A 27052-nucleotide genomic window follows, 5' to 3' on the forward strand; every position below is an offset into this window, starting at 1 on the left:
TATATCTTTCCTTTTTCTCCTTTGCTTTTAGCTTCCCTTCTTTTCTCAGCTATTTGTAAGGCCTCCTCAGACAACCATTTTGCCTTTTTGCATTTTTTTTTCTTGGGGATGGTCTTGATCACAGCCTCCTGTTCAATGCTACCAACCTCTGTCCACAGTCCTTCAGGCACTATCAGATCTAATCCCTTTAATCTATTTGTCACTTGCACTGTATAATCATGAGATTTGATTTAGATCATACCTGAATGGTCTTTGTTGGTAAAGGTATCGATAAAGGTCCATCTAGTCAAAGATATGGTTTTTCTAGTAGTCATGTATGGATGTGAGAGTTGGACTATAAAGAAAGCTAAGCACTGAAGAATTGATGCTTTTGAACTATGGTGTTGGAGGAGACTCTTGAGAGTCCCTTGGTTTAAGGAGGGAGATCCAACCAGTCCATCCTAAAGGAAATCAGTCCTGAATATTAATTGGAAGGACTGATGCTGAAGCTGAAACTCCCAATACTTTAGCTACCTGATGCAAAGAACTGACTCATTTGAAAATACCCTGATGCTGGGAATGATTGAAGGCAGGAGGAGAAGAGGACGACAGAGGATGAGATGGTTGGATGGGATCACTGACATGATAAACATGAGTTTGCACAAGCTCCAGGATTTAGTGATGGACTGGCATGCTGCAGTCCATGGGGTTGCAAAGATTCAGATACGACTGAGCAATTGAACTGAACTGAGTGGTCTAGTGGTTTTCCACACTTTCTTCAATTTAAGTCTGAATTTTGCAAAAAGGAGTTCATGATCTGAGCCACAGTCAGTTCCCAGTCTTGTTTTTGCTGACAGCTTAGGGTTTCTCCATCTTTGGCTGCAAAGGATATAATCAGTCTGATTTCAGCATTGGCCATCTGGTGATGTCCATGTACAGAGTTGTCTCTTGTGTTGTTGAAATAGGGTGCTTGCTGTGACCAGTGCATTCTCTTGGTAAAACTCTGTTAGCCTTTGTTTGCCCTGCTTCATTTTGTACTCTAAGGCCAAATTTGCCTGTTACTCCAGGTATCTCTTGGCTTCCTACTTTTGCATTCCAGCCCCCTACAATGCAAAGCACATCATCTTTGGTGTTCACAGGTGCTCTAACAAGGCATTTGAGGACACACATTTCTTTTATCTTCTAGTGTTCTGGTGGGTACACTGAGTTGAACCAACCTACAAATTACTGGGGCTGATATTTTCCAAAAGACTCTGACCAAGAACAGGGATGGCAGACAACTGAATTAAAGACACCCACCAGCTGGTTAGTGTATGGTAGGACACCAACAAAAGCAGGTGTACAGAAGATTTGGGTGAGAAGGCAAATTTCACTGGGATGTGGAGAGGTTCAGTTCCTGAAAAACAGGAGTAGATTGTATTGAATTAACCCTTTTGTCAGTAACAATGATGAAAGCTGGACAATATACAAAAGGCAACTGCTTGAAAGCACTTGAGAGCAACCCAAAGAAGCAACCAATAGAAGCTGGAGGGGATACGGTCCTTGAAAGACATGAAGCACATTAGGGTATTTCCCTATTCGTGGTGACACACAGGATGATGAAACAGAATGCAGCAGTGTTACCAGCTCGGAAGAAGAGGAAGACATTGGACCCTGAGGATGGAAACTGAAGGGGAAAACGCTAGAAAGGAGATAGCCACAGAATGAGGAGCTCCAAAATTACCATACAGGTTCCCTTGAATCCTTACTTGAATCCTAAATTGTACACATGGAGGGAGAGAGTTCATAGAACCCAAAAGAAAGCAGTAACTGAGAGGCAGAAAGTTCAGCAGCTGCCTGAAAGATGGAGTCTGGAGTTCAAGCACTGCCAAGTTAAAAGGGCTTAGCCAACACTTACGGCTCCCAATTTAATCCTAGAAAGGCCATGCCTTACTATTAAACCCAGGATTAAGGGTTATACTCTAGGATTATGGGCAAAATCAAAATAAACCTACATGAACAAAACCTAAAAACCTAGCCTGCACAAAAGCAAGGTAATACACCAGTAATTTAACTGCCTGTCAGAACAAAACATATCATTCTGGAGAGAAAGACAGTAAGATGCTGAGTCTTTTCAACGTAGGATCCAAAATGTCCAGCGTATGATTTAAAAATTATAGGCATGTGAAGAAGCAAGAAAATATGACCCATGATCAAGAGAAATAATAAAATTAGACCCACTGATGACCCAGATGTTGGAATTCGTATATAGGGATTTTAAAACGTGTGTGTGTGTGTGTGTGTGTGTGTGTGTGTGTGTGCATATGCACCTGTGTATGCTGGGATTCCCAGGTGGTGCTAGTAGTAAAAAAAACTCACCTGCCAATGCAGGAGACCTAAGAGATGCAGATTCGGTCCCTGGGTTGGGAAGATCCCCTGGAGGAGAGCACAGCAACTCATTCCAGGATTCCTGCCTGGATAATCCCATAGACACACATGCATGCTGTTGCCTCAGACATGTCCGACTGTTTGCAGCCCTACGGACTGTAGCCCACCAGGCTCCCCCGTCCACGGGATTCTCCAGGCAAGGATACTGCAGTGGGTTGCCATGCCCTCCTCCAGAGGATCTTCCCGACCCGTGGATCGAACTCGTGACTCTTAGGTCTCCGGCCTCTATTACATCTCCTGGCAGGCAGGTTCTTTACCACTATCACCACCTGGGAAGCCCCTTAAAATGTGTACATATTATAAATATGTACAGGATTTTCAGGAAATGAAGGGTAGAATGAACGAGTGGATAGAGAATCTCAGAAGAGAAATGGGACCCATAAAAATATACCCAGTGGCAATTCTAAAACCAAAAGAATACAGCACCTGATGGAAAACATAATTTGGATAACATTAAGAGCAGCTTAAACACTATAGAATGATGGATCAGCAAACTTGAAGCCAGGTAATAGAAATGATTCAAACTGAAGCACAGAGATTTTTTTGAAAAAGATAAAATAAATGGGGCTTCAGTGACCTGTGGAACAACTCAAGTGTGTAAGCGGAGTTCCAGAAGGGAAGGGGAGAGAGAACTGTACAGAAGAAATATTTAAAAGAATAATGGCCTCCAACCTCCCCCACACCCCCGCATAACACATTCCCAAATTCAGTGAAAAATACCAACCCATAGATATAAGAAGCTCAGTGAATCCCATATAGAAAAAATACCCAAAAAATCACATCATCATCATATTGCTGAATATCAAAGATAAAGAGAAATCTTAAAAGACGTTAGAGGAGAGAAGACCCCCGTTTCCATGTACACAGGAAGAGAGCTGATGCTCATTAGAAACAATGTAAACGGAAAGGCATTTCAAAAGTGCTTGCTAAAATCTATTTGGGATACATGAAGCCTGAAATCCTGCTGAAACGTAAGACTCTGAGGTTGCAAGATACAGCAAAGCCCCCTCCCAAGCACCCCTGTTTATACAAGCACCCACATCATTCGTGCACTCCCACGCCACCCCACCCCCACATACACAGTTATCTCAGTAGACCACCCCAACATTCCCAATGGTGGGGCGGGGGGGGAAATTGTAACTGTCAGGAATGTGATAAGATAGGAAAAACATGAAATCATTTATACAAATTGTGGGACACAATTAAGATTCCTGGTGTTCTGCCACCACGTAAATGTCACACTTTTCTTTCATTCTGATAAAACGTACAAAAAAGAAAAAGACCCCCTTCTCCTCCAATGCGTCAGTCACATGACACTTGGCACACAGGTGGAAATGCAGGGATGGCGCTCACTGAGAGGTCAGGAGGATTCCGAGATGGGGGAGCCATCAAGGCAGCTTGACGAGGACGTTCCGGGGGTAAGAGACGGGAGGGGGAAGCAGCGGCAGCAGCAGTTCCCTGAGTGATGCTGAAGGCTGAGGGCCAGGCATCGTGCCAAGTGCTTCAGATATGTCATCTTAATCCTCACTCCAAAACCCTAGGAGTCAGTATCATCACTGCCGTTTTGAACATGAGGAAACAAAGTCAGACAGAATCAGAAGGTTGCCCAGGTTAGTGACAGAGCTGGGATTTGAGCACAGTTTACCCTCCCCCATCAGCTATTCACTTAATCACACCTCTGCGCTGGGCTGGATGAGAGGAGAGCTCCACACGGCCCACGCGACTCATGCCCCAGAGCTCAGGGGGCTCCCAGACAGCTGAAACGACCAGAACCAACGTTCACTGAGCACCTCCCATGTCCAAGCTAGTGTGTCTCACACTTAACGTGTCACATCTTATCTCATTTTCTCAACAGCCCTTTGAGGTGAATTCTTACATCACCTTCATTTTCCACTTGAGGTAAGTGAGGCTCAGAGCTACTGGTGGGGGAACCAGGATCTGACTCCCCGGCTCGAGCTCCCCAGCACCCCCAGCACCGTGCCTGACTACCGGGGAGGGGGGGGGGTTGCCACCAAGAGGGCAGGAGTTCAGCAAAGAAAGACAGGGCTTGGCCACCCTGGTGCTCCTCTCCCACTGCCTGGGACCCTCGCAACTTGGAACTGGGAAAGCAAATCTGTTTAGCAACCAAGGGACTTGGGCTACACCTATCCCTAAGGCGGGAAAACCTAGGAATTCCCCTGCCCCAGGGGTCCTGTGGCCTCCCAATCACCTCTCTCACCACTCACTCATGGCTCTGGGGCCTCAGCCGCAGGGCCTGTCAGTCCAGTCCGTGCTCAATGACAGCGTGGCCTTAAAAATACCAGCAGGCCACAAGCCTGCCCGGCTCAGAACCTTTCAGTGGCTCCTGGCTGTCCTTGGGAAGAAGTCCCCCTCTGACGAGGCCTCGTCCTCCGCCACGTTCTCCTTCTCTCCTCCAGACTGCTCCCCTCTCAGCCCCTCACATCTGCTCTTGCCTCAGGGTCTGCTCCTGTTGCTACTGCAGTGTAACAAATCACCACCCAAATTCTGCGGCCTAAAACAACCATTTCCTTCCCCCGTGGGTTCTGTGGGTCAGGAAGTCAGACGTGGAACACGAGGATGGCTTCTCTCTGCTTTCTGAGGCCTGGGGTCTGGGCAGGAAGACTCTAGCTGGGGAATGACTCAAAGGCTAGGGGCCTCTTTCTCCCATGTCTGGGGGTTGGTGCTACCAGCTGGGACCTACGACATGCGCGCTCTTCGCGTGGCGGCTTCTGGGTGGTTGGACTTCTCCGGGTCCAGCCTGGCCCACGGCTCCAACACAGAGTGTGCCAGCAAATAAGGCAGGCCTTTCTTCACCCAGCCTCAGCGGTCAGGTCAGCCGGCGCCACTCCCACTGCTTCTAGAGGGGAGGGAGCAGAGACCCTGCCTCTCAATGGGAGGAGTGTCAGGGTCTCACTGCAGAGGGGAGATATTGTCGGGGCCATCTTTGAACCTGATGCAGTATTCTCTCCGACCAGCGGGCGGTCCTTCCAGCCTCACCACCTGCTGACTCCCCCCTTCAAGTTTCAGCACCACTTTGTGCTTCATGCCCTGGCTGCTTATTCAGGCCTCCTGCTCGGATACTCCGCGTGCCCACTGCTTCTCGTGTGCCTCAGTCTGTCTGTCTGCCTCCCCTCCTGCCTGGGAGCTCTGTGAGGACAGGAATTTTGCCTTTCTGGTGTTGGCTCAGTGAAAGTATTAGTCGCTCAGTAATGTCCGACTCTTTGCAACCCCATGGACTGTAGCCCACCAGGCTCCTACGTCCACGGAATTCTCCAGGCAAGAATACTGGAGTGGGCAGCCATTCCCTTCTCCAGGGGATCTTCCCGACCCAGGGCTCGAACTCAGGTGTCTTGCATTGCAGGCAGATTCTTTACCGTCTGAGCCACCAGGGAAGCCAGAGCAGATTCTGAAAAAAAAAGTACTTCCTGGAGAAGAGAGTCAGAGAGAGAGAGAGGGGAGGGGGAGAAGGGAGGAAGAGAAGGGAACATGCCTGCACACAGGCTGTCATGGGTGCCGCTCAGGAGAACTCAGGCGCATCCCAGCCTGCCTTGGCCCCACTGCGTGGTTCCACCAGGACCCTCCAGGCCCTTCAGAACATCCAGAGGGAGTGGCACCTTCACCCCTGTGGTCCCTGTGCGGAGGGCTTCTGTGCCATCCAGCTGTCTGGCTAATGACGTAGCCTGTAAGATGCTGGGGTTTTCTGGCAAAGACTCACTTTCTAAAAAGGGATGGAACTGAGAGATGGAAAAGGGAGAAGGTCTGAGCAGGACGGGAGAAACTGAGGCAAGAAGGAAAGTCTGCTCCCTGCAAAGACCGGAGTGGCGATCCCATGGAGGCGAGGACCTTGGAGGAGCCATTTGCCCCAGACCAGGAACATGACACCCTGTGCCTCGGGGTGTGGAGAACCCCGTTAAAGTTTCTCTCCTAACTGGTACCCAAATATCATCACCACCCTCACCATCATCACTCAATTTTTTAAAAAAGGAAAGAAGAGTTACCACCAATGTTGCACATGGCTGTTGTCCAGGCAGTGGACAAACCAGCCCCCGGTCACCGCTTCACAGGACTCACCTTGGTGCCCCCCAGCAGGCCTGCCCACGCCCACGAGTCTGTAGCATCGCTCACTTCGTGGGGTCCAGGGCTGACTCCTCTCCTGCTCTGACTCTACCAACATTCACGAGCTTGTCTCCACTGCCCTTGGAGGTAGATTACTCATCTCAGCTCACTCACTGATGCACGAGAGGGATGTCCAGAGAGACGAAGTGACTTAATCAAGGCCACTCAGGTGGGAAGGGACTGAGCGTCTCTCTGGCGCCTCCCCACCCCCAGCCTGTCCTGAGCCACTGCCTCTCTCTAACTTCACAGCATGGATCCTGCTGAATTCTGTGAAGACAGCCTGGGGCTCCTCCCCCAGGGTTCAGAGGTGAGGGAAGTCTCCAAGGAGGGCGGCTGATGGGGAAAGGCGGTCTGTGTGGGACTGCCCTGCCTACACCCCCCACACACACACCCGGGGCTCTTCGGGGCAGAGCAGGGGACGGGAAGCGACCCAGGGGAGGACCTGGCTCCCGGCTGCCTGCACAGCTGGGGCGGATCTAAATCCATTACCTGAGTCAGCGGGGACGCTCTCTGCCTCGGCAGAGCGCACCCGGGGCTGCCCGGGCTTTTGGGAGCGGCTGGGCCGGCGAGCAGAGCTGGCCAGGCTGCTCATGCCAAGGAAGGAGGGGGCCCGGCGAGGCCGCCAAAGCAGGCTGGGGCGGGAGGGGCCGGGCCAGCTGGGGCCGGAGCTAGTGTGACATCACCGGGCGGCCCGCCTCTGTCTGGGGCTGAGGGGAGGCCCGGAGCCTTTCTGGGGCCTGGGGGATCCTCTTGCACTGGTGGGTGGAGAGAAGTGCCTGCAGCCAACCAGGGTCAGGCTGTGCTCACAGTTTCCTCCGGCAGCATGTAAAGGCTCCACAAAGGAGTTGGGAGTTCAAGTGAGGCTGCTGCCCACAGCCGAGAATGGACCCCGAGCCCTGAGCGGTGCTGCCTGAGCCCCGGACCTGCAGAGCATGGCACTGGGGCAGCAGCCGGCCCCCGAGAGAGAAGGCAGGGTGTGAGCCGCACGGCAGGACCCCCGGCCAGCCCCAGCCCCCGGCTGGAGCCCCGCCGCGGAGCAAGCAGAGGCCAGTGAGGCACGGCTACTCGGCGGCCGGCAGGGTCTGGTCTGCGACTTGGGGACCCCTCCTGGAGGCCATGGCCAGGCTGCCCCGCTGACGGCCGAGTGAAGCATGTGAGGAGCGGCCCCGGAGCCAGGCAGGAGGGACGAGGTAAGGGGCGGGCTCTGTGGCACCCCGAGGGACAGGGGCTGAGAGGCAGCAACTGGCCCCGGGTCTCTGGGTTCAAGAACCCCGACCCCCTCCGGCTAGGGAGGGGGGTGTTTGCAGCTGGGCCCTCCTGCTTTCACTTGGGAGCCCAACACGGCAGCTGCCGGCACAGGACCTGTGGACACCTGGGCAGCGGGGGGCGTTCAGGGGGTGGGAGGTGGGGGGTGGCGTGAGGTCATGGCTGGGCTTATGAGGGCTTCATCAGTAAGCCTCACTCTCCTTCAGACAAAGAGCCTTTGGGGTGAAGGCAGGCGGCTCCCGCAGGGCTCTGACCGCCGGGTCCGGGATGTGTGCGCGGCTGTGAGCTTGTGTGGAGCGGTGCCCTTGACGGGCCAGTGGGCCCAGGAGTCGCGGACGGCCGGGCTAGCCCAAGGACTCAGGAAGTTGTTTTTCTGCTTCGGGTTCCCGTGCACCCTGGCTAGCGACAGCAAAAGCAAACGCTGTCCTGAGAGTGCCAGGAACCCTTGTTCAGAAAGGTCCCCGGGGGCTGAACAAACTCCACTCCCGCCCCTGCCTGGGAGGAGAGGAGCTGAGGGATCCAGAGCCCGGAGGGACAGCCTGCGGCTTCGACTCCACGCTGCCCCGGTCTCCTGGCACGTCCCAGGACACCTAGACCCTCCTCGCAGGGGACGGGACGGGACGGGACGGGGCCCCGGGTCTACAGCGGGCTGTCCGTGGGCTGGCTGGGACCCGGGAGGATGAGGCTTTCCCGGCACCAGGCAGCAGGACAGCACAGGCTCCACATTCCGAGTCCCTTGAAAGCACTCGTTAGATAACATTTCCAAACAGAAATTCTTCGCTGATCCCTCCCTTCTCCTCTGTGATATGTGTGTCACGGGTCAGCAATTGCCTCTGCTGTGGATTAGGAGAGCTCCCAGAGGCCAGTTCGGTTACTTAGAGAAGGATCTCCTTTCACTGGGGCTCTGCGGAAAGTTGAGAATGCCACTTCCGAAGCTGGCCAAATGCTCCCCACATGTATTTTTCTAAATTGAGACAGAGGGAGGTAGGGCTCACAAGCTAGGCTCAGACCCTAGCTCTTCTACCTATGGGCCAAGTGACACTTGCTGACCATTTAGCCTCTCTAAGCCTCAGTTTCCTTATCTGTGAAATGGGATCACAGTATTGCCCTTCTCTCAGGGCACTTACGTGGCACTCACCAACTGGTAGAGTCCCCCACAACTACCCTGTAACACAGGTACTTGTTAGTCATCACCATTTCACAGGTGAGGAGGCTGAGGCACAGGGGTTAAGTGTTGTGTCCAAAGCCACACGGTTAGTGTCAGCACCGTGTCTGAGCCACACGCCGTTACTCACCAGTAGGAGCACAGGGAGCATGACCTGGGAGGCCTTAGCACAGTGCCTGGTGCATGGCAAAGCCTCAGAAAACATTAGTCTCTGAGTATTACGAGCCATAACCATCAGAATCACAGAGGGAAGAGCAGAGACCCGGACTCTGGATACGTCCTGCTGGGGTTGTCAGGAAGTTTCTAAAGGCCCAGCCAAGGCTATGACCACTACCTCCACCCACACTGGGGGGCCTCCCAGGAGCCTGTGGAGGGGGCGCTTCATGTCTGGGGCCACATGTCCAAGTCCTAGAAGCCCACAGGGAGGAGGAGTGCAGATGTACCGACAAAAGGACCTCGGGTGCTTCTGACAACACCCCTACAGGAAGAGCATCCTACCCCTCGCAGGGCACTGCTCCCCTGCCCGCTGGCCCCTTGCCTGAACCAGCCGGCGGGGCAAGTGAGCTACCGCTGCACTGCTCCAGGGTCCACAGCAGGAGGACCAATGCCAGGCCTGTTCTGGGGTTGCAGAGGAGAGGCAGCGACCCCTCCCCGAGTCTGCACCGCAATCACCAAATCCACCCACAAGATGGCCAAGTCCGGTGGATTTCATACGGGCCAACAGTGGTGCATCTTAGCACAGGATAGTGGCTTCCCTCCTGTGACCGAAAGCGCTCAGTGGTCCCTGAACTCTTGGAAGCATTTGGAAAAGCTGGCATTGAACAGACGCTTCTCCAGCACACGGCCTCTGGGGCTGTGCAAGCTGCAGGTTTCCTGGCTCAAGCCTGGATCCACAGCGGCTCACTCTGCTCTCTGGGCATGCTTGTGTGCTAAGGCACTTCCGTCATATCCGACTCTTTGCGATCCTTTGGACTATGGCCTGCCAGGCTCCTCTGTCCATGGAATTCTCCAGGCAAGAATACCAGAGTGGGTTGTTATGCCCTCCTCCAGGGGATCTTCCCAACCCAGGGATCGAACCCATGTCTCTTACGTCTCCTGCACTGGCAGGCAGGTTCTTTATCACTAGCGCCACTTGGACAGCTTGGGCCAAGCAGAGGCTCTGACTGACCTCACGGGCCTAACACGAGTGAGCTCATTCATTACTCAGTAAAGGCAGGCAAAGATGTGTGAAGCACATGGGGTTTTCGCTACAACCTACGGGCAAGAGCAACTACGCTATCTCTTCCTCCACTCCTCCATCCCACAGTGATTTACTAAGTACCACTGGGCTAAGTAAGGCACACACATCTCATTCCATCCTCGCTACAGCCTCAGGAGGCAGGTTTCAGTTTTAGCATCCCACTTGACTGAGGACAAAACAAAGGCTCAGAGATGGTAAGCAGCCTGAGCACCAAGGTCACACAGTTGGGGATTCTGCGGGACTTGAACCCTGGTCGGTGTGGCTCCGCAGGCCATGCCTTTCCCCGTCTCACTTCACTGGCCTGTTCAAAGCATCTCACAACCTTTTGGTTTGGCTGGTGTCCTAGAGATGCTGTACCACTCCATCTGAAAGCCATGTGCTCACCCGATTCGGGTGCGCCATCTGTTTGTCCTAGAAGTCTACCTCTGAGACAGTACAGGCCTCACCCCTCTTACAACTGAGCCTCATCACGGCTACATAGCATGCTTGCAGTAGCACAGTTAATGAGAGGTGGGACCAGATTCCAAGCCAGGCTGTCTTAGCTCTGAACCCTGCACATCTGGTGATCTGTGTGGCTGCCCCTCACCCATCCCACCCCTCACGGCAGCACCATGCAACTATATCAGCTCAGGGGGGACTGAGCCTTGGGCCACCAGTCATCCAGGGACTGTTGCCTGAGTCCCTGCTTGGAGACTCCAAGGGCTGCAGAACCCAAGCTCGGGTTTTCACAGCCTGCACTGGCCACACTTGAGCAAGTCTCGAGAAAAGACCCAGGAGCTGCGACTGGCAGCTCCAGCAGAACAAACAGAGCAGCCCCGCCCAAGGCAAGCACATTCAGCCTCTGTCCTCTCTCTGAGTCGCAGCCCACTTCACCCGAACCCATCTCGATTGAGAACAGTCAGGCGGGGGAGGAGGGGTTCTGCTTTCCTGAGCCCACAGCCCAGTGGGAAGAGGCAGAAGGTGAATCTAATTCACAGCAGTGGGAGACTCGTAGGGAGGAGGCGTGTGGTGCTGAGAGAGACCTGTGAGATGAGTGGTACTGTCCCATTTTACAGAAGAGGAAACTGAGGGTCAGAGGGTGCAGAGCCTCTGCCACATTCTCTCCAGCGGCAAGTCAAAAAAGCAAGGATTCAAACCCAGATCTGGGCTCATTCCGCCCCAGCCCACTGCCAGCCTGGACAAACACACTGCGGGAATCTCAAGAATGAATCAATTCATTGAATAGCATTTCTTTTTTTGTGAATTTATATAAAACACCCCAAATAGAGGGGTCATTCAGACCCTGGCAGCAAGCAGTTTGCAGTGGTAGAAGGGTCACAGCAGAACCTCGTTCTGAGGGTAGTTTCTGTGACAAAAACCACATTCCCACACAACTCCAAGCCATATGATTGCCTTAATAACAGCCTTGGGAGGGGGGCTAAAATGCTACAATGTCCTGTTACACGTACACATCAACTGTAAGCACACACTCTGATCACAGACATGTTAACGTGCCGGGTGCGGGGGGAGCCAGGCCTCTCACAATCAAGCTATTGTGTCGGGTCAACACTGGAGAAACCAGCCTTTCTACAGGCCAGCAGCCCCAGAGCCCCCCAACCTTCCCCAGAAAGGCACGCCCAAGACCACCTCAGGAAAGCCCAGAAGGAACTCGGTTCTTGTCTCTGAGAGATGCCTGAGGACCCTCCCGGCTCCAGGGACGACCAAAGTCCTGCCGGAGGTGGTCCCACTCCAGCCTCTGCCAGTGGACAGTGGAATTTCTCAGTCACCGCTCACCTCCAGGGCCCACTCAGGGACAGGCAGGGAAGGGACCTGAATGAATGAAAGAGGGAGGGAAGGAAGGAGGGAGCTGCAGACCCAGACGAACGAGCCTCTCGCCTCCAGGCACCACATCGCACCACCCCAGCTGTGCTCCCAGCCCTGTGAGCCGCCCCGTGGGGGCCCTGACACCCAATGTTAGGGACCTGCTCTCTGTCTCATCTACTCCTGCGGCCCCTCGAGGGCAGGCACCTCCCTCACTCCTGCTCCATCTCCGGTCCCCAGCACAGTGGCTGGCACCAGGGAAACGCTCAGGGAGTCTGTGCAATGAGTGAATGCCTTGAATTCCTACTTAGTAACCCAGGTGCCATCCTGGCTACCACCCTGACCCCACTTTTAAGAAGCCCATAGTCTGGGTAGAGAACCAGATGAGGACAAGCTGGGTCTCGGGTGCTGTGATGGAAGCAGCCAGGGCTGCTCCTGGGAGCTGGAGGAGAGAGGGGGCCCCCTCCCCAAGAATGGCCAGCTTCACAGAGAAGGTCAACTGAGCAAGAAAGGCAGGATATGGGGAAGGTGCCGAGGCAGAAAGAACAGCACGTGCAGGGGCAGGGAGGCAGGATAACACAGGCTCTGTCTTCCAGCAGGACACTGACGGGCCAGCTGTGAGGTTTACAAAGATAGGCCTGGAGCAGTAGGCAGGCCAGCAACGCCCGTGTGGGTAAGGAAGCTGGCTCTGGAGTCAACACATCTGTTCCAAGCCCAGCTCCACTACTTGGGAGCTCTGAGGTCTGGGCAAAGCCCCACCATTACCTCTGTTTCCTCATCTGTGAAACGGGGATAATCACGGCCCCTGCCCTACAGAGTTGCTGGGATCGGGGACGGAGGCACGTGCTCATCGTGTCTGTGCTGGGGATGAGCTCTGCAACAGGGCCGAGGTGGCCATAGGGCCAGCCACTCAGCCTGGCCTGGAAGAGCAGCCCCAGGCAAGGTTTGGATTTCCCAGGAAGCCGCCCCGGGGCACCAGTGTCCACCCGGTCCCTGGCTGCTCCCTGCTGTCGGGGGCTCCCCCCAGATCCAAGGCTGCAGAGCACACGAGGCACGGCCGGAAATGCAGCAGCCAACTCGGGAGCCGGGCTCCGAAATGGCTTCTGCAGGCTCTCCGCCTCTGCTCTGCTGGCTGGGGCTCTTGGCACCCGAGGGATCAGTGTGCAGGCTTTGGGACCTTTCAAGATGGCTCCAAAATAATGTACTACGGAAAAGGAACAGCGGCATCCTTGTCCCCCGGCAAAGGCAACCCGTTCCCCGCCGCCGAACCACATCCTCTCCTAACCCGATGACCTCACAGGATGACCACAACCCACCTCCTCCATGAGCTCAGCCCTGCCCCGGAGCCAGCAACGCAACAGGGGCAGGCGCGTCAGGCAAGTTCGACTGCTGCTCTTCCCAGCAAATCTGCACAGTCCCACACTTCTGCTTCTCTGGCTTGAGCCAGTGTTCCCAGCACCCAGGACAGGGCTGGACCCTGACTGTAGCAACACACGATGGCTGGTTGGCTGGGAAGACTAAATGGATGGAGGGCTGGCTGGCTGGCTGGACAGACGACTCATTCAAAGGTCTTATAAGAGCTGGACTGGCAGGGTCTGGCCATCAGCTCCAGACCCCCTGGGCACCCACACTGCCTTCTGGCGGGGATGATTCACAGGCTCCCGGGCTGGGAGGGGATGGCAGTTGGAGATGTGGTTATTCCCTCCCTGGCCTCCAGGCTGGTGGTGAATCACCAGGACAAGCGATGCACAGTTCCTTCCCCAGGGTTTCTAAGGTGAGGACACTGCTGCGCATTCTAGATGTCCATTTTGGGGTCTCACCACTTGGATGATCAAGCAGCTGTTTCTACCATCCAACAAGACTCACCCTTGTGCTGACCTGAAAGCCATTTCTACCTTGTCAGTCAAAGAATGACTAAGAGGGAATCTGCATCCCGGCCGTTAAACAAACAGACAGGCACTATTATTCACACAGGTTGGGGAGGTGCTCTTGATCGAAGTGAAGGCACAGACCTTGCAGCTGACGTGGACTTCCCAGTCCCGATGTTTCCTTCAAGGGACCTTAGGCAAGTGACCTAACGTTTCTGGACCTGGGTTTCTTCTACTACAAATGCAGATAATAATGTCTGTCTCCTAGGTAAGGGACCAAATAGTTTAATACCCAACAAGGGAACTTTTGAGAATAAAATGGGGTGCTATTAATAATTAATAAGACAGTAGGCCTCAAGGGGGGCCAACCAGCATGCCCAGTCCCCTATTCATAAGGTGGTCAATGAGGTAGAGCACGGTTGAGCACATCCAAAGTCTGTAAGAAACAAAAGACAGCTGTTCTTATCTGTCCTATTGGTCATGTGGTCAGCTGGGCCCTGTAGGGCAGTATCTTCTGGAATGTTTCTTTATCTGGATCCCTCTGTCATCCCAGATTACCAGTTGGTTTGGTACTACCTGACTGGCACATCATATATCTCATAACCAGCTCTGGCAGGAAAAACCGTGCGTCAACTTTGAAGTTTTGATTTATTTTTTTTTCTTTTCTGTCCTGATGCTGGTTTAACATCATGATTCATGCTTGGGTCCACCAAGCTCACTCAAGCACAGCTCAAGTTCCCGGCTTCCTGTCAGGGGCCAGCTGGGCACTGGGCCAGGGGGGCAGTTCCAGATGCCCTTGCTGCCTTGGCAGAGGCCCCCTGCCCAGGCCTCCTGCAGGGCCTCTGGCCTGGACTCCTACCTGGCTTCCATCTGCGATCGCAGAGTGATGGGGCAGGGCAGGCTGGGGAGAGAGGGACAGGCTCTGTGAGCCCCCAGGCAGGACCACAGCATGGACTAACGGTGAAACACCATCCTGAGAGCTGATTCAGTTTGGGGTCAGCAGTGCCGGGGGTCCCAAGAGCTCTCCTGTTCTCCTCCTTGCCTCAGAGGGGGCATGGCCGCCAGGGAACAATCCCCCTTGAGTTTCCCTGTCACTTTTATACATTCAACACAGACTTACGTTGGGATTCTGTTATCGACTGCTACTTGGCTAAGCTGATGACTTAGGACAAAATGACTCATGGACTTTGAATCTTAATAGCTTCCTTGCCTGCAACGGGAACAACTGTCAGCTTTGCCATTAGTCTTAAAAGCATCTTTGTGAGAATTAGAACACACTGCTGTGATTTAAATATACAAAACTACAAAGACTATGAATGTGAGCTGTGCTCCCTAGAGTTGCATAGTACACAACCTGGGTCACCATGCATGGCCACCCTGAAATAAACAGCTTCCCTCCCAGGCCTGTTGGGAGGATGAAGTGAGACAATACTTATAAAGTGTTTGGATCACAGTGATAATTGGCTGTCGCTATTATTTTTGAAATTTACTTATTCCTACCCTTTGCGGTGAGAACTCACAAGATGACCCCAGGAAAGTAGCTTCTGCCGCAGGGTAGGACCCACAGCTCTGTCTTATGAAAACAGTTCTTCCCACAGAGTGGCCCCTCACTGGGCTGTGGTGATGAGGGGGACGTGGACACACGGTGTGTGGCCCCACCACAGCAGGCCAAGCAGGGACGCTCAGAGCTGCCCACCGGAGGCTGGGTGGGACCCAAGCCCTTGGGGAGGTGGCCTCCTGGCGCGCAGAGCCTGTCACGTGGCTTGGTCACACCAGCCCTGCTTGTGGGGAGGGAAACCCGTGCATAATGGAAACTCCTCACAATACAATGTGGAAAAGCAATTTCAAGAATCGCTTTTATTTTCCTTTTGAAGCCAAGGAAAACAGTTGGATTTGCTTTCCTCTGTTGGTCATAGGAAGAAACTGAGGAGCATCTCTTTGATTGGAGTCGAGTTCTCCTCCAGGCCTAAGACGGTTGGAATGCTGGGGGTTGGTGTTGGGGGCGGGGGGGGAGTTCCTTCTCCTGGGATGCAATTAGTTGAATAAATACCAAGAGAGCAAAAGTAAGCAAACTCATTACTGCCCATTAAGATCTGCCAAACTTGCAAAAAAGCTAAGGAAGGGGGCTGGAACCTTGAAGGAAAGTCAGTTACTCTAAGGCAGAGGGGGCATAGCCCTTGGTGTCAGGCTGACCCCAGCTCTTGACAGAGTCAGCACTGGCTCTTGTCTGCCATGTGCTCCCGGCAAGTCACTTACCTGTCTGGGTGCTGGTGCCCCCCTTTATAAACCTGGGGGAACCAATCTCACTGGATTCCCTGGGACAGTGCCCTGGTTCCTTCCCACCCTTCTTGTAACCACAACTGGCTCCGTGTCACTCCTGCCAAGCCCAGGCCTCATGGAAATGTGACAGTAAGACCCCAAATTGTGCGGCTTCACGACTGTTCCCACCAGCAGCAATGCAACAGGGAGCAAGCTACCTGACACCCTCTTGGGCTTCGGTTTCCTCACCCTCAAAATGGGCAGAATACTCCAAATGTCGTGGTGATTCCACAAAATAATATGTTACGCGACGGGCCTTGTGAACCTAAAAACTGAACGAGTGTTAACAACCATCAAGTTTGGTTCTCTTTTTAATTGAACAACTGCAAGAAACGCTCTTTAAAGACTGCACACTAGGGACCCCATGACACCCAGGACCAGTCTAACCACTGGGCTGGGAGGTGAGGCCAGACAGACCTCCTGGGCAGGCCCAGCTCTGCTACATGGAACAAGGCCCTCCTCTGGGAAGTGAGACTGCTGGCCGTGGGAGCTCCTGGGGCAGGGGTTGGGGGGAGACATGGTAGGATCCAAGGAGATGGTGCACGTGCTGGACACACAGCCCCTGAGTGTGTGTTGGCAAATGACACACACTGTCGTTTGGCTCAGCTGGAGCTCTCATACGGCTATCACGACATCTTCACCTCTAGTTTGGGAAGCACGTCCATGGCCCTCACCAAGTGTGGGAGAGGGGTTGGATCACCCCATCTCATAGAAGAGGCTCTGCCTTCAGGACCTTAAGTCCAAGGGCACAGAGCTTTGCCCAGGGAAGCCGTGCAAGCCCACACTTGGGAAGGGACAGGACTCAACGGCAAACACTGCCACCCCGCCAGGTCTCGAGGCCCGGAGCCAAACTGTCTCCTGGGACCGTGGCAGTTTCTTGGCCAAGGGGAGCCCTCGCTGACATCCGCACTCAGCATCACGGAGCAGAGAGCCAGGTGAGCCGCCCAGGCTGGGAGGGCGGCTCCCCACCATTGTTGTGGGTCGGGTGTGGCCCAGGCACAGGAGCAGCTAAAGAGCTTGGAAACTAGGCAAACACTCACAAACTCAGCCCCGTTTCCACCAACGTCACTGCAGCCCTAACCTCACAGCCCAACCCAACCCAGAGGCTCCTAACACCTTTCTCTGCCTGGCCCAAAAGGCCTGGACTGGCCTTCGGAACCAAGCTGGGGCTTTCTCAGTCAAGTGGAAAACAGCTCATTGTGGCCCTGGGGAGCACAGGATCTGTTTTGCAACCTCCCGCTGTCCAGGCTGCCCACCAGAGAAGTCCCCAAAAGGGTCTGGGGAAGACAAAACCTTCCGGTTCTGGGTGGTGGTTGTTATGTTAGTGTAAACTATCGTGAAATCAGAAAGTCGTGATGCTAGCACTTTACTACTAGAAACCAGATCAAGAAAATTTCTAAGTAGTCATTAAGAGTTGAAGGTTTGAGTACAGAAGGCTGGGGCTGAGTCCTGGTTCTGCTACCTTCCAGCGGTGTGAGCTTAAGCAAGTCACTTCGCCTCGCTGAGTCTCGGTTTCCTCATGGAAATGGAAAGAACAATGGTATCTACCAAAAAAGACACTGTGAGAATTCAATGAAGCAGAAAACCCTTGCAAAACATTGAGTGCAGGCGGAGGTACACAACAGGCACTCAGGAAGTGGATGTTAGGGACAGTAGTAGTAAATGTAATTCGCGGTCTCCTGTGCACGCCCCGACACCCTCAGGCAGTCACTTGCCCTGGGCTCCTCTGGCCCTGCCTGCCTCTTCCCAGCACTCCCCACTGCCCGGCAGCTGTTGGTGGATGTGTCTTTTCATTCAGCGTACAAATGTTCACTGAGCTCCCGTGTTATGCACTGTGGGGGAGGGGGGTGGGGGAGGAGTGATGAAAACAGACAAGCCCCCTGCTCTCAGAGAGCTTTCATTCACAGGCATGGGTAGACAGACACCACATGTCTGATGGTGACATGGACTCTGGAGGGGGAAGGTGGCGAGGTCACAATTTTAAGTAAGCCGGGAAAGTTTCACTGGGAAGGTAATATTTCAGCAAAGACCTGAGAGCAGTGAGGAGGGAGCACGCATCAAGGAAGCGGCTGAGTGTTTTGGACTGGGGCAAGTGCAAAGGGCCCTCACCATCAGCGAGCCTGAAGAACACCCAGGAGGCCAGAGTGGCTGGAGCATGTGAGTGAGGATGAGAGGAGTTGGAGATGAGGTCAGGGAGGAAACTGGGCCAGAGCGGGGGGCCTTAGAGACCTGTTAGCTGCTTCTCCAAGATGAGAAGCCACCAGAGCACTCTGAGCAGCAGACTGACCTGATTTGACTTTTTTAAAAGGCTCACTCTGGCTGCCGGGTTGAGGACAGCCTCTTAAGGCAAGGACAGGAGCAGTGAGACCAGTCTGGTCCAGGTGAGAGGTGAAGGTGGGCTGTACCAGGGGAGGTGGGGAGAAACTGTAGGATCCTGGGAATAGTCCTAGGATATTGCTGTGATAATCTGGTGGTGACTTAGACGTGGGGTATGATGGGAAGAAAGGAGTCAACGACAACGTCAAGATTGTTGGCTGAACAATCAGAAGAACAGAGTCGCCATTTGCTAACCTAGGAAAAACTGGGATGAACAGGTTGGGATGGAGACTTGGGAAACCCCAGGAATTCATTTCTGGATAAGTTATGGCTGAGGTGCCCATAGCAGTAGCAGTAGAGTAGTTGAGCAGAAATGTCAAAGAGGCAGTTAGACATATGAGTCTGGACTCAGAGGGGCAGGGAAAAGTCCTCAGACTAGACTGAACAAGATGATGTCTGAGGACTGAGCCCTGCCACCCCCTCCCCACCCAGGACAGGACTGGGAAGGGGGCGTGGTGAACCAGCAAAGGAGACTGAGGAGCAGCCAGTGAGATGGGAGGAAAGTGTGGCGTTTGGGGAAGGAAGTCCCAGGAGGGAGTGATCTGCCACGTCCGGCAGTGCTGAGAGGCGAAACATCCGCGAGGACCAAGAACTGAGCCTTTGGTCTGGAAAGAGAGGCCCCCTGTGATCCTGTCCAGGACACTTGGAACCGAGGGGAGGGGGCAGGCCTGATGGGAGTGAGCTCAAGAGAGAACAGGAAGAGAGAACTTTCTGGAAATGGTGGGGGAGGGTGTGGGCAACTCTTCAGAGGGTTTTGCTAAAAAGGGGAGCAGAGAAATGGAACAGTAGCTGGAGAAGGGACATGAGGTCAAGTGAGGATTTTCTTTTAAGCTGAAAGAAATCACGATCATAGGGAAAAAGTGATCACGCCGAGGAGCTGGGGAAGAGCGGCCAGAGCCACGTCCTTGAGTGGGCAGAGGGAGGAGTGAGCTGCGCACATCTGTCCCCTCCCTCTTGGCCTGGCTTGCTCCTCCTCATCCCTCTGGGGTCAGCACGAAGGTCACTTTCTCAGGGAAGCTTTCCTGACCCTTCTGGTTAGGTCAGTTTCCCGTTCTACCCTCCCATGGCATTCACCATGTCTGCCTCCTGGCACTCAGGGGCTCTGAGATGATGGGTAAGCCCGCTGAGGGCAGGGCTGGCTCTGTCCTGTTTGCAGCTGCACCTCCAGTAGCCAGCACACCGCCTGGCACACCCCAGGTGTTCCATGGACATCTGGGGAAGGAACGAGTGGTCTAAGAACAGAACTGAAACTAATCTGGTGACACGTGTCTCTTTCCTGCTCCCACCTGGCTAAATCCTGTTGCAGTGATGGGGACAGTGTGGGTACTGCCTGTTGAAAATAGTGCATTTAGCAGAGCTCAGTTGTCTGCTCTGTAGCTTGGCTAACACACAGACTGAAGCCATGTGATTAGACGCGTCTTTCCGCTGACATTGTCCACCACAAACCGAACACGTCCCAAACCACGTCTAGCGGATCATTCATTTAACAAACACTTGCGGACAGCTGCCTGCGTGCAGCATCCTGAGGATACAGGATGGAAACAGACAAAGTGCTGGCCCTCAGGGAGCACAGAACCATGAAGAAATCACACAGAGTTCAGATTCATCTCATCTGTGATGGGTGTTACAAAGGCCACGTCCAGGGGAAGACTTAACAGTCTGAGGCAGAGGAGGAGAGAGACAGGCCAAGCCTTCCTCTGCCTCCCCTCCCAGCTTCAGGCTGCCCTCCTATGGTTCTCGGGCTCCAGGCCAGGTGCTCGACGAGAGGGCCGCGGGCACTGGCTGGCCCCAGGAGTGGCAGGGCCTCAGCCTGCTGCCTTGCACATGCCCCGGTCCCCTCCCGAATCTTTTCCGCCTCTGCCAGGCCTCCTGTCCCCTCCTGCAGCTCCCAGAAGGGCTGCCTCCTGAAGCAGCGTTTTTGGAAACAGCTGCCCAACGAGAAGGCTGAGCTCATTTATCGCACCGGCCGCTGGCCGTGACATAACCATTACTGAGTCTGCTGTTCTGTTTACTTTCAGGGTTTCGTAGGCTCTGCTCAGCAAAGACGAACCCCCGGTGTGCAAGGACCATGAGGCCGCTGTGCATGACGTGCTGGTGGCTGGGACTGCTGGCTGCCCTGGGAGCGGCGGCGAGCCAGAAGGATGGCTTGGAGGGCACCGAGGAGGGCTCACCCGGTGAGTTCGTCTACCTGAACAGGTACAAGCGGGCCGGCGAGTCCCCGGACAAGTGCACCTACACCTTCATTGTGCCCCAGCAGCGGGTTACAGGCGCCATCTGCGTCAACTCCAAGGAGCCCGAGGTGCTCCTGGAGAACAGGGTGCACAAGCAGGAGCTGGAGCTGCTCAACAACGAGCTGCTCAAGCAGAAGCGGCAGATCGAGACGCTGCAGCAGCTGGTGGAGGTGGACGGCGGCATCGTGAGCGAGGTGAAGCTGCTGCGCAAGGAGAGCCGCAACATGAACTCGCGGGTCACCCAGCTCTACATGCAGCTCCTGCACGAGATCATCCGCAAGCGGGACAACGCGCTGGAGCTCTCGCAGCTGGAGAACCGCATCCTCAACCAGACGGCTGACATGCTGCAGCTGGCCAGCAAGTACAAGGACCTGGAGCACAAGTACCAGCATCTGGCCACGCTGGCCCACAACCAGTCTGAGATCATCGCCCAGCTGGAGGAGCACTGCCAGCGGGTGCCCGCCGCCCGGCCCGTGCCCCAGCCGCCCCCCGCTGCCCCGCCCCGCGTCTACCAGCCGCCCCCCTACAACCGCATCATCAACCAGATCTCCACCAACGAGATCCAGAGCGACCAGAACCTGAAGGTGCTGCCGCCCCCTCTGCCCACCATGCCCACCCTCACCAGCCTCCCGTCCTCCACAGACAAGCCGTCAGGTAAGTCCTTCCCAGCGTTGCGGAACCCCGCAACATCTGGGCCTCAGGGCTGGGCACCGGGCCTCTCTTGGCTGTGACTGCAAGTGGGGGAGGAATAGCGGTAAGCCGAAGCTGGGCCAAAGGCTTGTGCAATCCCCTGGCAGTCCCTGGGGCCGAGCCGCTGGAGCCGGCGAGGTGAGAGGGAGGCCACGGTCCTCAGATGGATGCCCCAAGGTAGAGCCAGGAAACGGGGGAGTGTCAGAAGACAGCAAATATTTTCTGGCTTCTGCTAGGAAAAACCCCAGGCCTGAGTTCTCTGGGCTCTGCGTGAGGTGCTCTGTGCTGGTGGATGGGATGAGCGCTCCTATAAGTGCACGTAATGTGCCTGGCACAGAACTGGCCTTCAGTGAATGTTCATGGAAGAAACAACAGACCAGAGGAAGAGAAAGTGTTATCACAGCAGAAGTAGGATGAACACGTGGTAGGGAGCGGCCTGCCCTCCCTAGGAAGAAACACTTTCTAAAGCCCACACATTTCCTAGAGTCTGCTGCAGTCTAGAATCTTCAGTGATGATTCCACACACTCTTAAATACGTGTCTCATCTTAAAATATGATAGTTCTCAGAATATCATGATGGGGGAGGAATGGGGCTGTTGGTAGGTTCTGAAGCTTGACCCAGACACTGGCGCCGGGCACTTTCGTGTATGTTACCTCTTTAGCCCCTGCGGCTCCTTATGGAAGGTTAACTGAGAGGATGAGTGACTTGCTCACGCTGGGTCTGAATTCAGGCTTTTCACTTTAAAGCTGCGGCTGACTCCTCAGTGCACTAGGACTCTGGGCATCTGCACCCTTGGCAGGGGAGCATGAGTCCAGCCCCCAGGGTTATTCATCCAGGACCTGTGAGTCTTCCAAACAGGCTGGTGGGTGAGGACTACATCCGTTTTTGCAGAAAGTAACCACGTATCTGCTTCAAGTCAGTGACATTTGTACCACTTCGTTATATAAGCAGGGAGATATTTTTACTGAAAATATCCTGTTTTACACTTATTTCACACTTCTGAAAATAACCACCAGTACTGGGAAGAGCAGCTTCTTGCTAATTCCAGAGAAGGACTGAACCTGAGTGCAGGAGGGTGGCCCATGCGAAAGACAAGGGCGGCACTGTCTGCAGGTACGGGGCGGGGGAGGAGGGGTGTAGGAGCAGGGCAGGGCATCTTACTCACAGCAAAGCCCTCTACTGGGTGTGCAGGTTGAGGACTTGTGCTCTGGAGCAGACTGACCTGGGTTCAAATTCTGATTTCACCACTGATCAGCTCTGGGACATTAGGCAAGTCACTTTGCCCCCAGAGCCTCCATTTCCCCATCTGTCAATTGTCAATGGGTTTAAGTAGTGCCTACCTGAGGATTAAATGAAATACTGCAAGGCGTGGTTAGCAGGGTTCTGGGCCCATGGTAAGTTTCATTACATGGCAGCTATGAGTTTCCCTCTGATCTTGGTCTCTTTATCTTGAAACAGGAGATTGAAATTTATTAATAAAAGATAGTCCATGTTTAGCTCTTCATTCTACAGCTGATGACTGGTTCATTTGTTGTTTGTTGTTGTTCAGTTGCTAAGTCCAACTTTCCCATGACCCCATGGATTGCAGCCTGCCAGGCTCCTCCATTCCTTGGGATTTCCCAGGCAAGAATACTGGAGTGGGTTGTCATTTCCTTTTCCAGGGGATCTTCCCGACTCAGGGATCGAACCCACGTCTCCCGCATTGCAGGCGAATCCTTTACCGCTGAGCCAGCGGGCTCAGTTCCACTAGAGAGGGCAGAGTACGCTAATACACCTGATAGAACAAGCAGAGGGTAAAACGTGCCCGTGGGTGCCAAATGAAGGCTCAGCTGAATATTGTAATTCCGACATGAGGCAGGCTGACCTCAGTGTTTATGCAATAGATCTCCTCTAGCTTAAGCATCTCTGGTTTCTGACTCAACAGTCCCAAAACATTCCTGAGCTTGAACTCAGCTGGCAGATACATAGTGGAGGAACAAAGACCTAAGTCTACATCCAGGATCTACCTTTTGCTAACTGTTCACTCGTGAGAAAGTTACTTAACTCTTCTGAGCCTCATTTTTCTCCTCTGTAAAATGGGGACAAGAGTCATAACATCACAGGGTTGCTGTGGAAACTCAATGCAATCAGGCACGCAGTATACATCATGTAGGGGCAGCCAACGATAGCTGAGTCCCTCCTCTTTGCCAATCACAGTGCTGGACTGTGTGCAAACGACAGTCCTAACCTTCAGGAATTTAGTCTGGAGGGAGGTGGCAGATTCATGAATGCACTGGAACCCATCTGTGCTATCTGTTCTGCTTAGTCCCTCAGTCGTGTCTGACTCTTCACGACCTCACGTCTGCTGCCTACCAGTTCTCAACCCCAAAATCAGCACCTCAGATCTGACAAGGGGTTTCACTGACCTGCAAGGCCAACATTTCCAGAATGTTGTGAGAACCTGTGGGACCGACATAGCGAAGTACCTGAAATCAGGAATGCAGGGAAAACCATGGGCTGTGTGGTCACCGTGGTAGCACTACAGGGTGCGGGGTGACCAGAGGGGCGCGTGAGGGCCTACGGCACCAGGTCGACAGGGGGCGTGACTGCGTCCGCCTGAAGTAGAAGGGACAAGCTGGACAGAGTTGGGGATGTCGGTGTTGCCTCCTGAAGGATCTGTAAAGGGTTTACCAGGTGGACTCAGGAGTTGGGCAACTGAGTTACCAGTGGGTCACCCGTGGAGATAATTAAGTCTGTTCAAAGACCCAGGGGCCTGGCCCTATCAGAGGCCCCTCAAGTGGCCCAGCTCCACTGCTTCTTCACATGCATAATTCAGTCCAGGCTCTGTGCATTCCAAGGCTTCTGGGTGCGACCAATCCCTTTCCCTCCCACTGAAGGAAGCCCACCAGCATGGAGGAAACAGCAGTGATTTTATCATGGAGATTGTCGGAATGCAGTATAATTAACTTTTTTTTTTTAAGCAAAGCCCTCCCAAATGTTGGTACCGATTGCTGGTAATGGTACCGATTGCTGGTAACTGCTTTCTCGTGACTCACCTGACCACTGAGCTTCCCACACAAGGCACGTCCCCCATCCTCCCCAGACTGAACACCTGGCTGCTAAAGCTGAAAGAGGTGGGCAGAGGCTGCAGGGAGGCCGGGAGGCCCTCCCCTCTCCTGGTGTTGGACTGGGCAGGAGGAAAAGGCAGACGGTCTCTCCAGCCAATCGGCAGAGAGCTCCAAGCTGGCCTGTGCTGAGAGCTTGGAGCAGGTTCTGGTCTTAGACGAAACTTCCCTCTCTGCTCTGGCCCGACAGTTCCTTTGGTCCACGGACATCACAGAGCCACAGACACTTCTGCAATTAAGCACCTCGGCACTCGTGCCCTGGCAGCTTCTAAATCTCTCATTTCACAGCCTCAGAGCCACCTCCTCTTCTCCTTGTTGTCCTGGCGGCTCGGCCCGCAGCACGCCCCTCCCCGGGGGGCTGAGGCGGCCATGGCCACTTATCTGACGCTGCACTCACCAGCTTGTTCCCAGCCAGACAGTAACAGGCTGGCCCCAGGCCAGACCCAGGCTGCTGAGAGCCTGAGTGATGAGGCCCAGGCAAGCTCCTGGCTTCCCTGGCGCCTCACTTGGGTTTTGTCCTGTCTCCCTCCGTCTGGCCAGACCTAAGGGCATTTCCATGAGGGTGACGTTTGTGACTAGACCTGGGCCAAATGGCCTTGCCTGTGGCCCTTATCCCCCCCCGGGGCGGGGGGGGTCCTATGGCCCTCTGCCCCGGGGGGTCCTGGGACTGCTGCCGCCCTCCCTCCCCCTCCTCCACTCTTCCTCACACTCACGAGTCCCTGACGTCTTCCTCACCTGCATGCCCTGTGCACACACATCAGTCAGATCTGTTAAAGAGGAAGAAGGCTGCAGGGGTCACTCTCTAAAAGGCCCAGGACAGGACAGCATGGAGCCTCGGCTCGGGCCTGCTCTCAAGGTGGTCCTACGAGGCCCGGGACACGACCCCTCAGCCCAGCCTGGGCACTGCCATGCGCACGCCAGCCCTCCTGCCACAGCGCCATCCTAGGCACTGACCAGAGAAGAAAAGAGTGTGTCCTCCAGCTGCCACAGGGAGGCCGTGTCTAAAATGCACCTTTAAAAACCAAAGGGAGTAGGCATTTCCAGCTGTTTTCTCTCTGGAGAAAGACATAATCAGCTCGGTTTGTTTTCTCAGTGGATAGAGAAGGGACCTTAAAATCATAAAAATTTTGGAGCTTGTTAGGAGCCTCTCGGGTCCCCTGGCATAGCCTGCTTGTTCCGGAGTCTGTTGGTGACAGAGCCAACACTGGTCCCAGGACTTGTAACTTCCAGGATATTAAGGTTCAGAGAGGTTAAGCAACTTTTGGAAGACTACACAGCCTTGGATCAACCAAAGTTCAGACCCAAGTCTGTCTTAACGACTCTGGGATACTGGAAATTGCCATGGAAAGCCTGGGGGGGAACTGGTGTGAACATCATTCTATAGATGCTTGACTTGACCTCCAGTGCCAGCTGCCTGGGACCTGACGCTCCATCACAACTTCAGGTACCGGGTTCCAGACAGCTCCCCATAAAAGATCAGCTAGATTTGTGAGGTCTGTTATTAGAACTCTCATGGTTTTGATAATAGAGACATCATCACTGTGAATATAGGATAAAGGAAGTAGACCTAAGCTAGCCTCATACTCCAGAGTTTCTAAAACAACAGAGTTCTCCCACACAAAACACAATATGCACCTGACTTCCCATCAATGGACCCAGCTGAAGCTGTCAATAAATCTGATATTTCATTTGTATCAAGCCTGGGCCAGTTCTCCAGGGTTACTTCTACTCAGCATTTTAATGCCTAGTCTGAAGTCCTGACTTCTTTAAATATGTTAACTCTAAATATATAAAATTCAGTAGCCATGATTTGTTCTTGGGGCCACAACAGGTGGCAATCACTCTGCTTCACAGAGAACACATAGAAACCACCCAACCCTCACAACATGTTCCCCGGCCATGGAGCCACAGACAACCCTAACAATTCTGTTTTCCTAGATGGATTTCTTAGGGAGGGAGAGAGAGAGAGAGAGAGAAAGGCAATTTTAACATCACCCTGCAGCATGTGGGATCTTTGTTCCCCAACCAGGGATTGAACCTGGGCATCCTGCATTGGCGGCGTGAACTCTTAACCACTGAACCACCAGGCAAGTCCCCTCCCTTTATATTTTATTTCCCCCTACGAGGCAGGAAATAGGTATGTTCAGTTGTGGTCTAAGCAGAGAACGAGATCAGTCAGTCGTGTCTTCCATTCCTTCTGGAGGTCAAGCAATGGTCTCTCCAGTGAGGGCTGCTGGCCCCACGTGTGCTGGAGGCCTGGAGAGAGGCACTGTGAGGGTGGTGAGGGTGTGGCCACCCGGCACCTTTAGCGTCACAGAGGCCACAGGAAAACCCAGCGTGGCTCTCCTGCCTCCACAGCCTGTGCTGTTTTGTTTCTAGAATGTTATTGTTAAACAACACAAGACTCCCAAATTCATTAGGAACGACGTCATCCAGTGATATTTCAAACAGCATTCTTTGCTAGCTTCTT

General features: G+C 53.9%; 2 protein-coding genes and 1 long non-coding RNA gene across 11 annotated transcripts in view; 1 reads left to right on the top strand and 2 right to left on the bottom strand.

Annotated features, from left to right (window-relative positions):
- Nucleotides 1–27052, bottom strand: part of RALGPS1 (Ral GEF with PH domain and SH3 binding motif 1) — a 298169-nt gene that overhangs the window by 95110 nt on the left and 176007 nt on the right. The window lies entirely within an intron of this gene.
- LOC122702879 lies at nt 2489–7137 on the bottom strand. Its single transcript, XR_006343360.1, has 3 exons — nt 7012–7137; nt 5781–5812; nt 2489–3962 (listed from the first exon to the last, which is right to left on the bottom strand). It is a non-coding gene; the product is annotated as an uncharacterized LOC122702879 (long non-coding RNA).
- Nucleotides 7032–27052, top strand: part of ANGPTL2 (angiopoietin like 2) — a 35901-nt gene continuing 15880 nt past the window's right edge. The window contains exons 1-2 of the mRNA XM_043916824.1: nt 7032–7712; nt 20575–21441. Coding sequence (XP_043772759.1) covers nt 20625–21441 — 817 coding nt within the window. The 5' untranslated portion in view covers nt 7032–7712; nt 20575–20624. The remainder of the gene's footprint in view (nt 7713–20574; nt 21442–27052) is intronic.

Source organism: Cervus elaphus, chromosome 11 (genome assembly GCF_910594005.1).
Source record: "Cervus elaphus chromosome 11, mCerEla1.1, whole genome shotgun sequence".
Classification (NCBI taxonomy): Eukaryota; Metazoa; Chordata; class Mammalia; order Artiodactyla; family Cervidae; genus Cervus; species Cervus elaphus.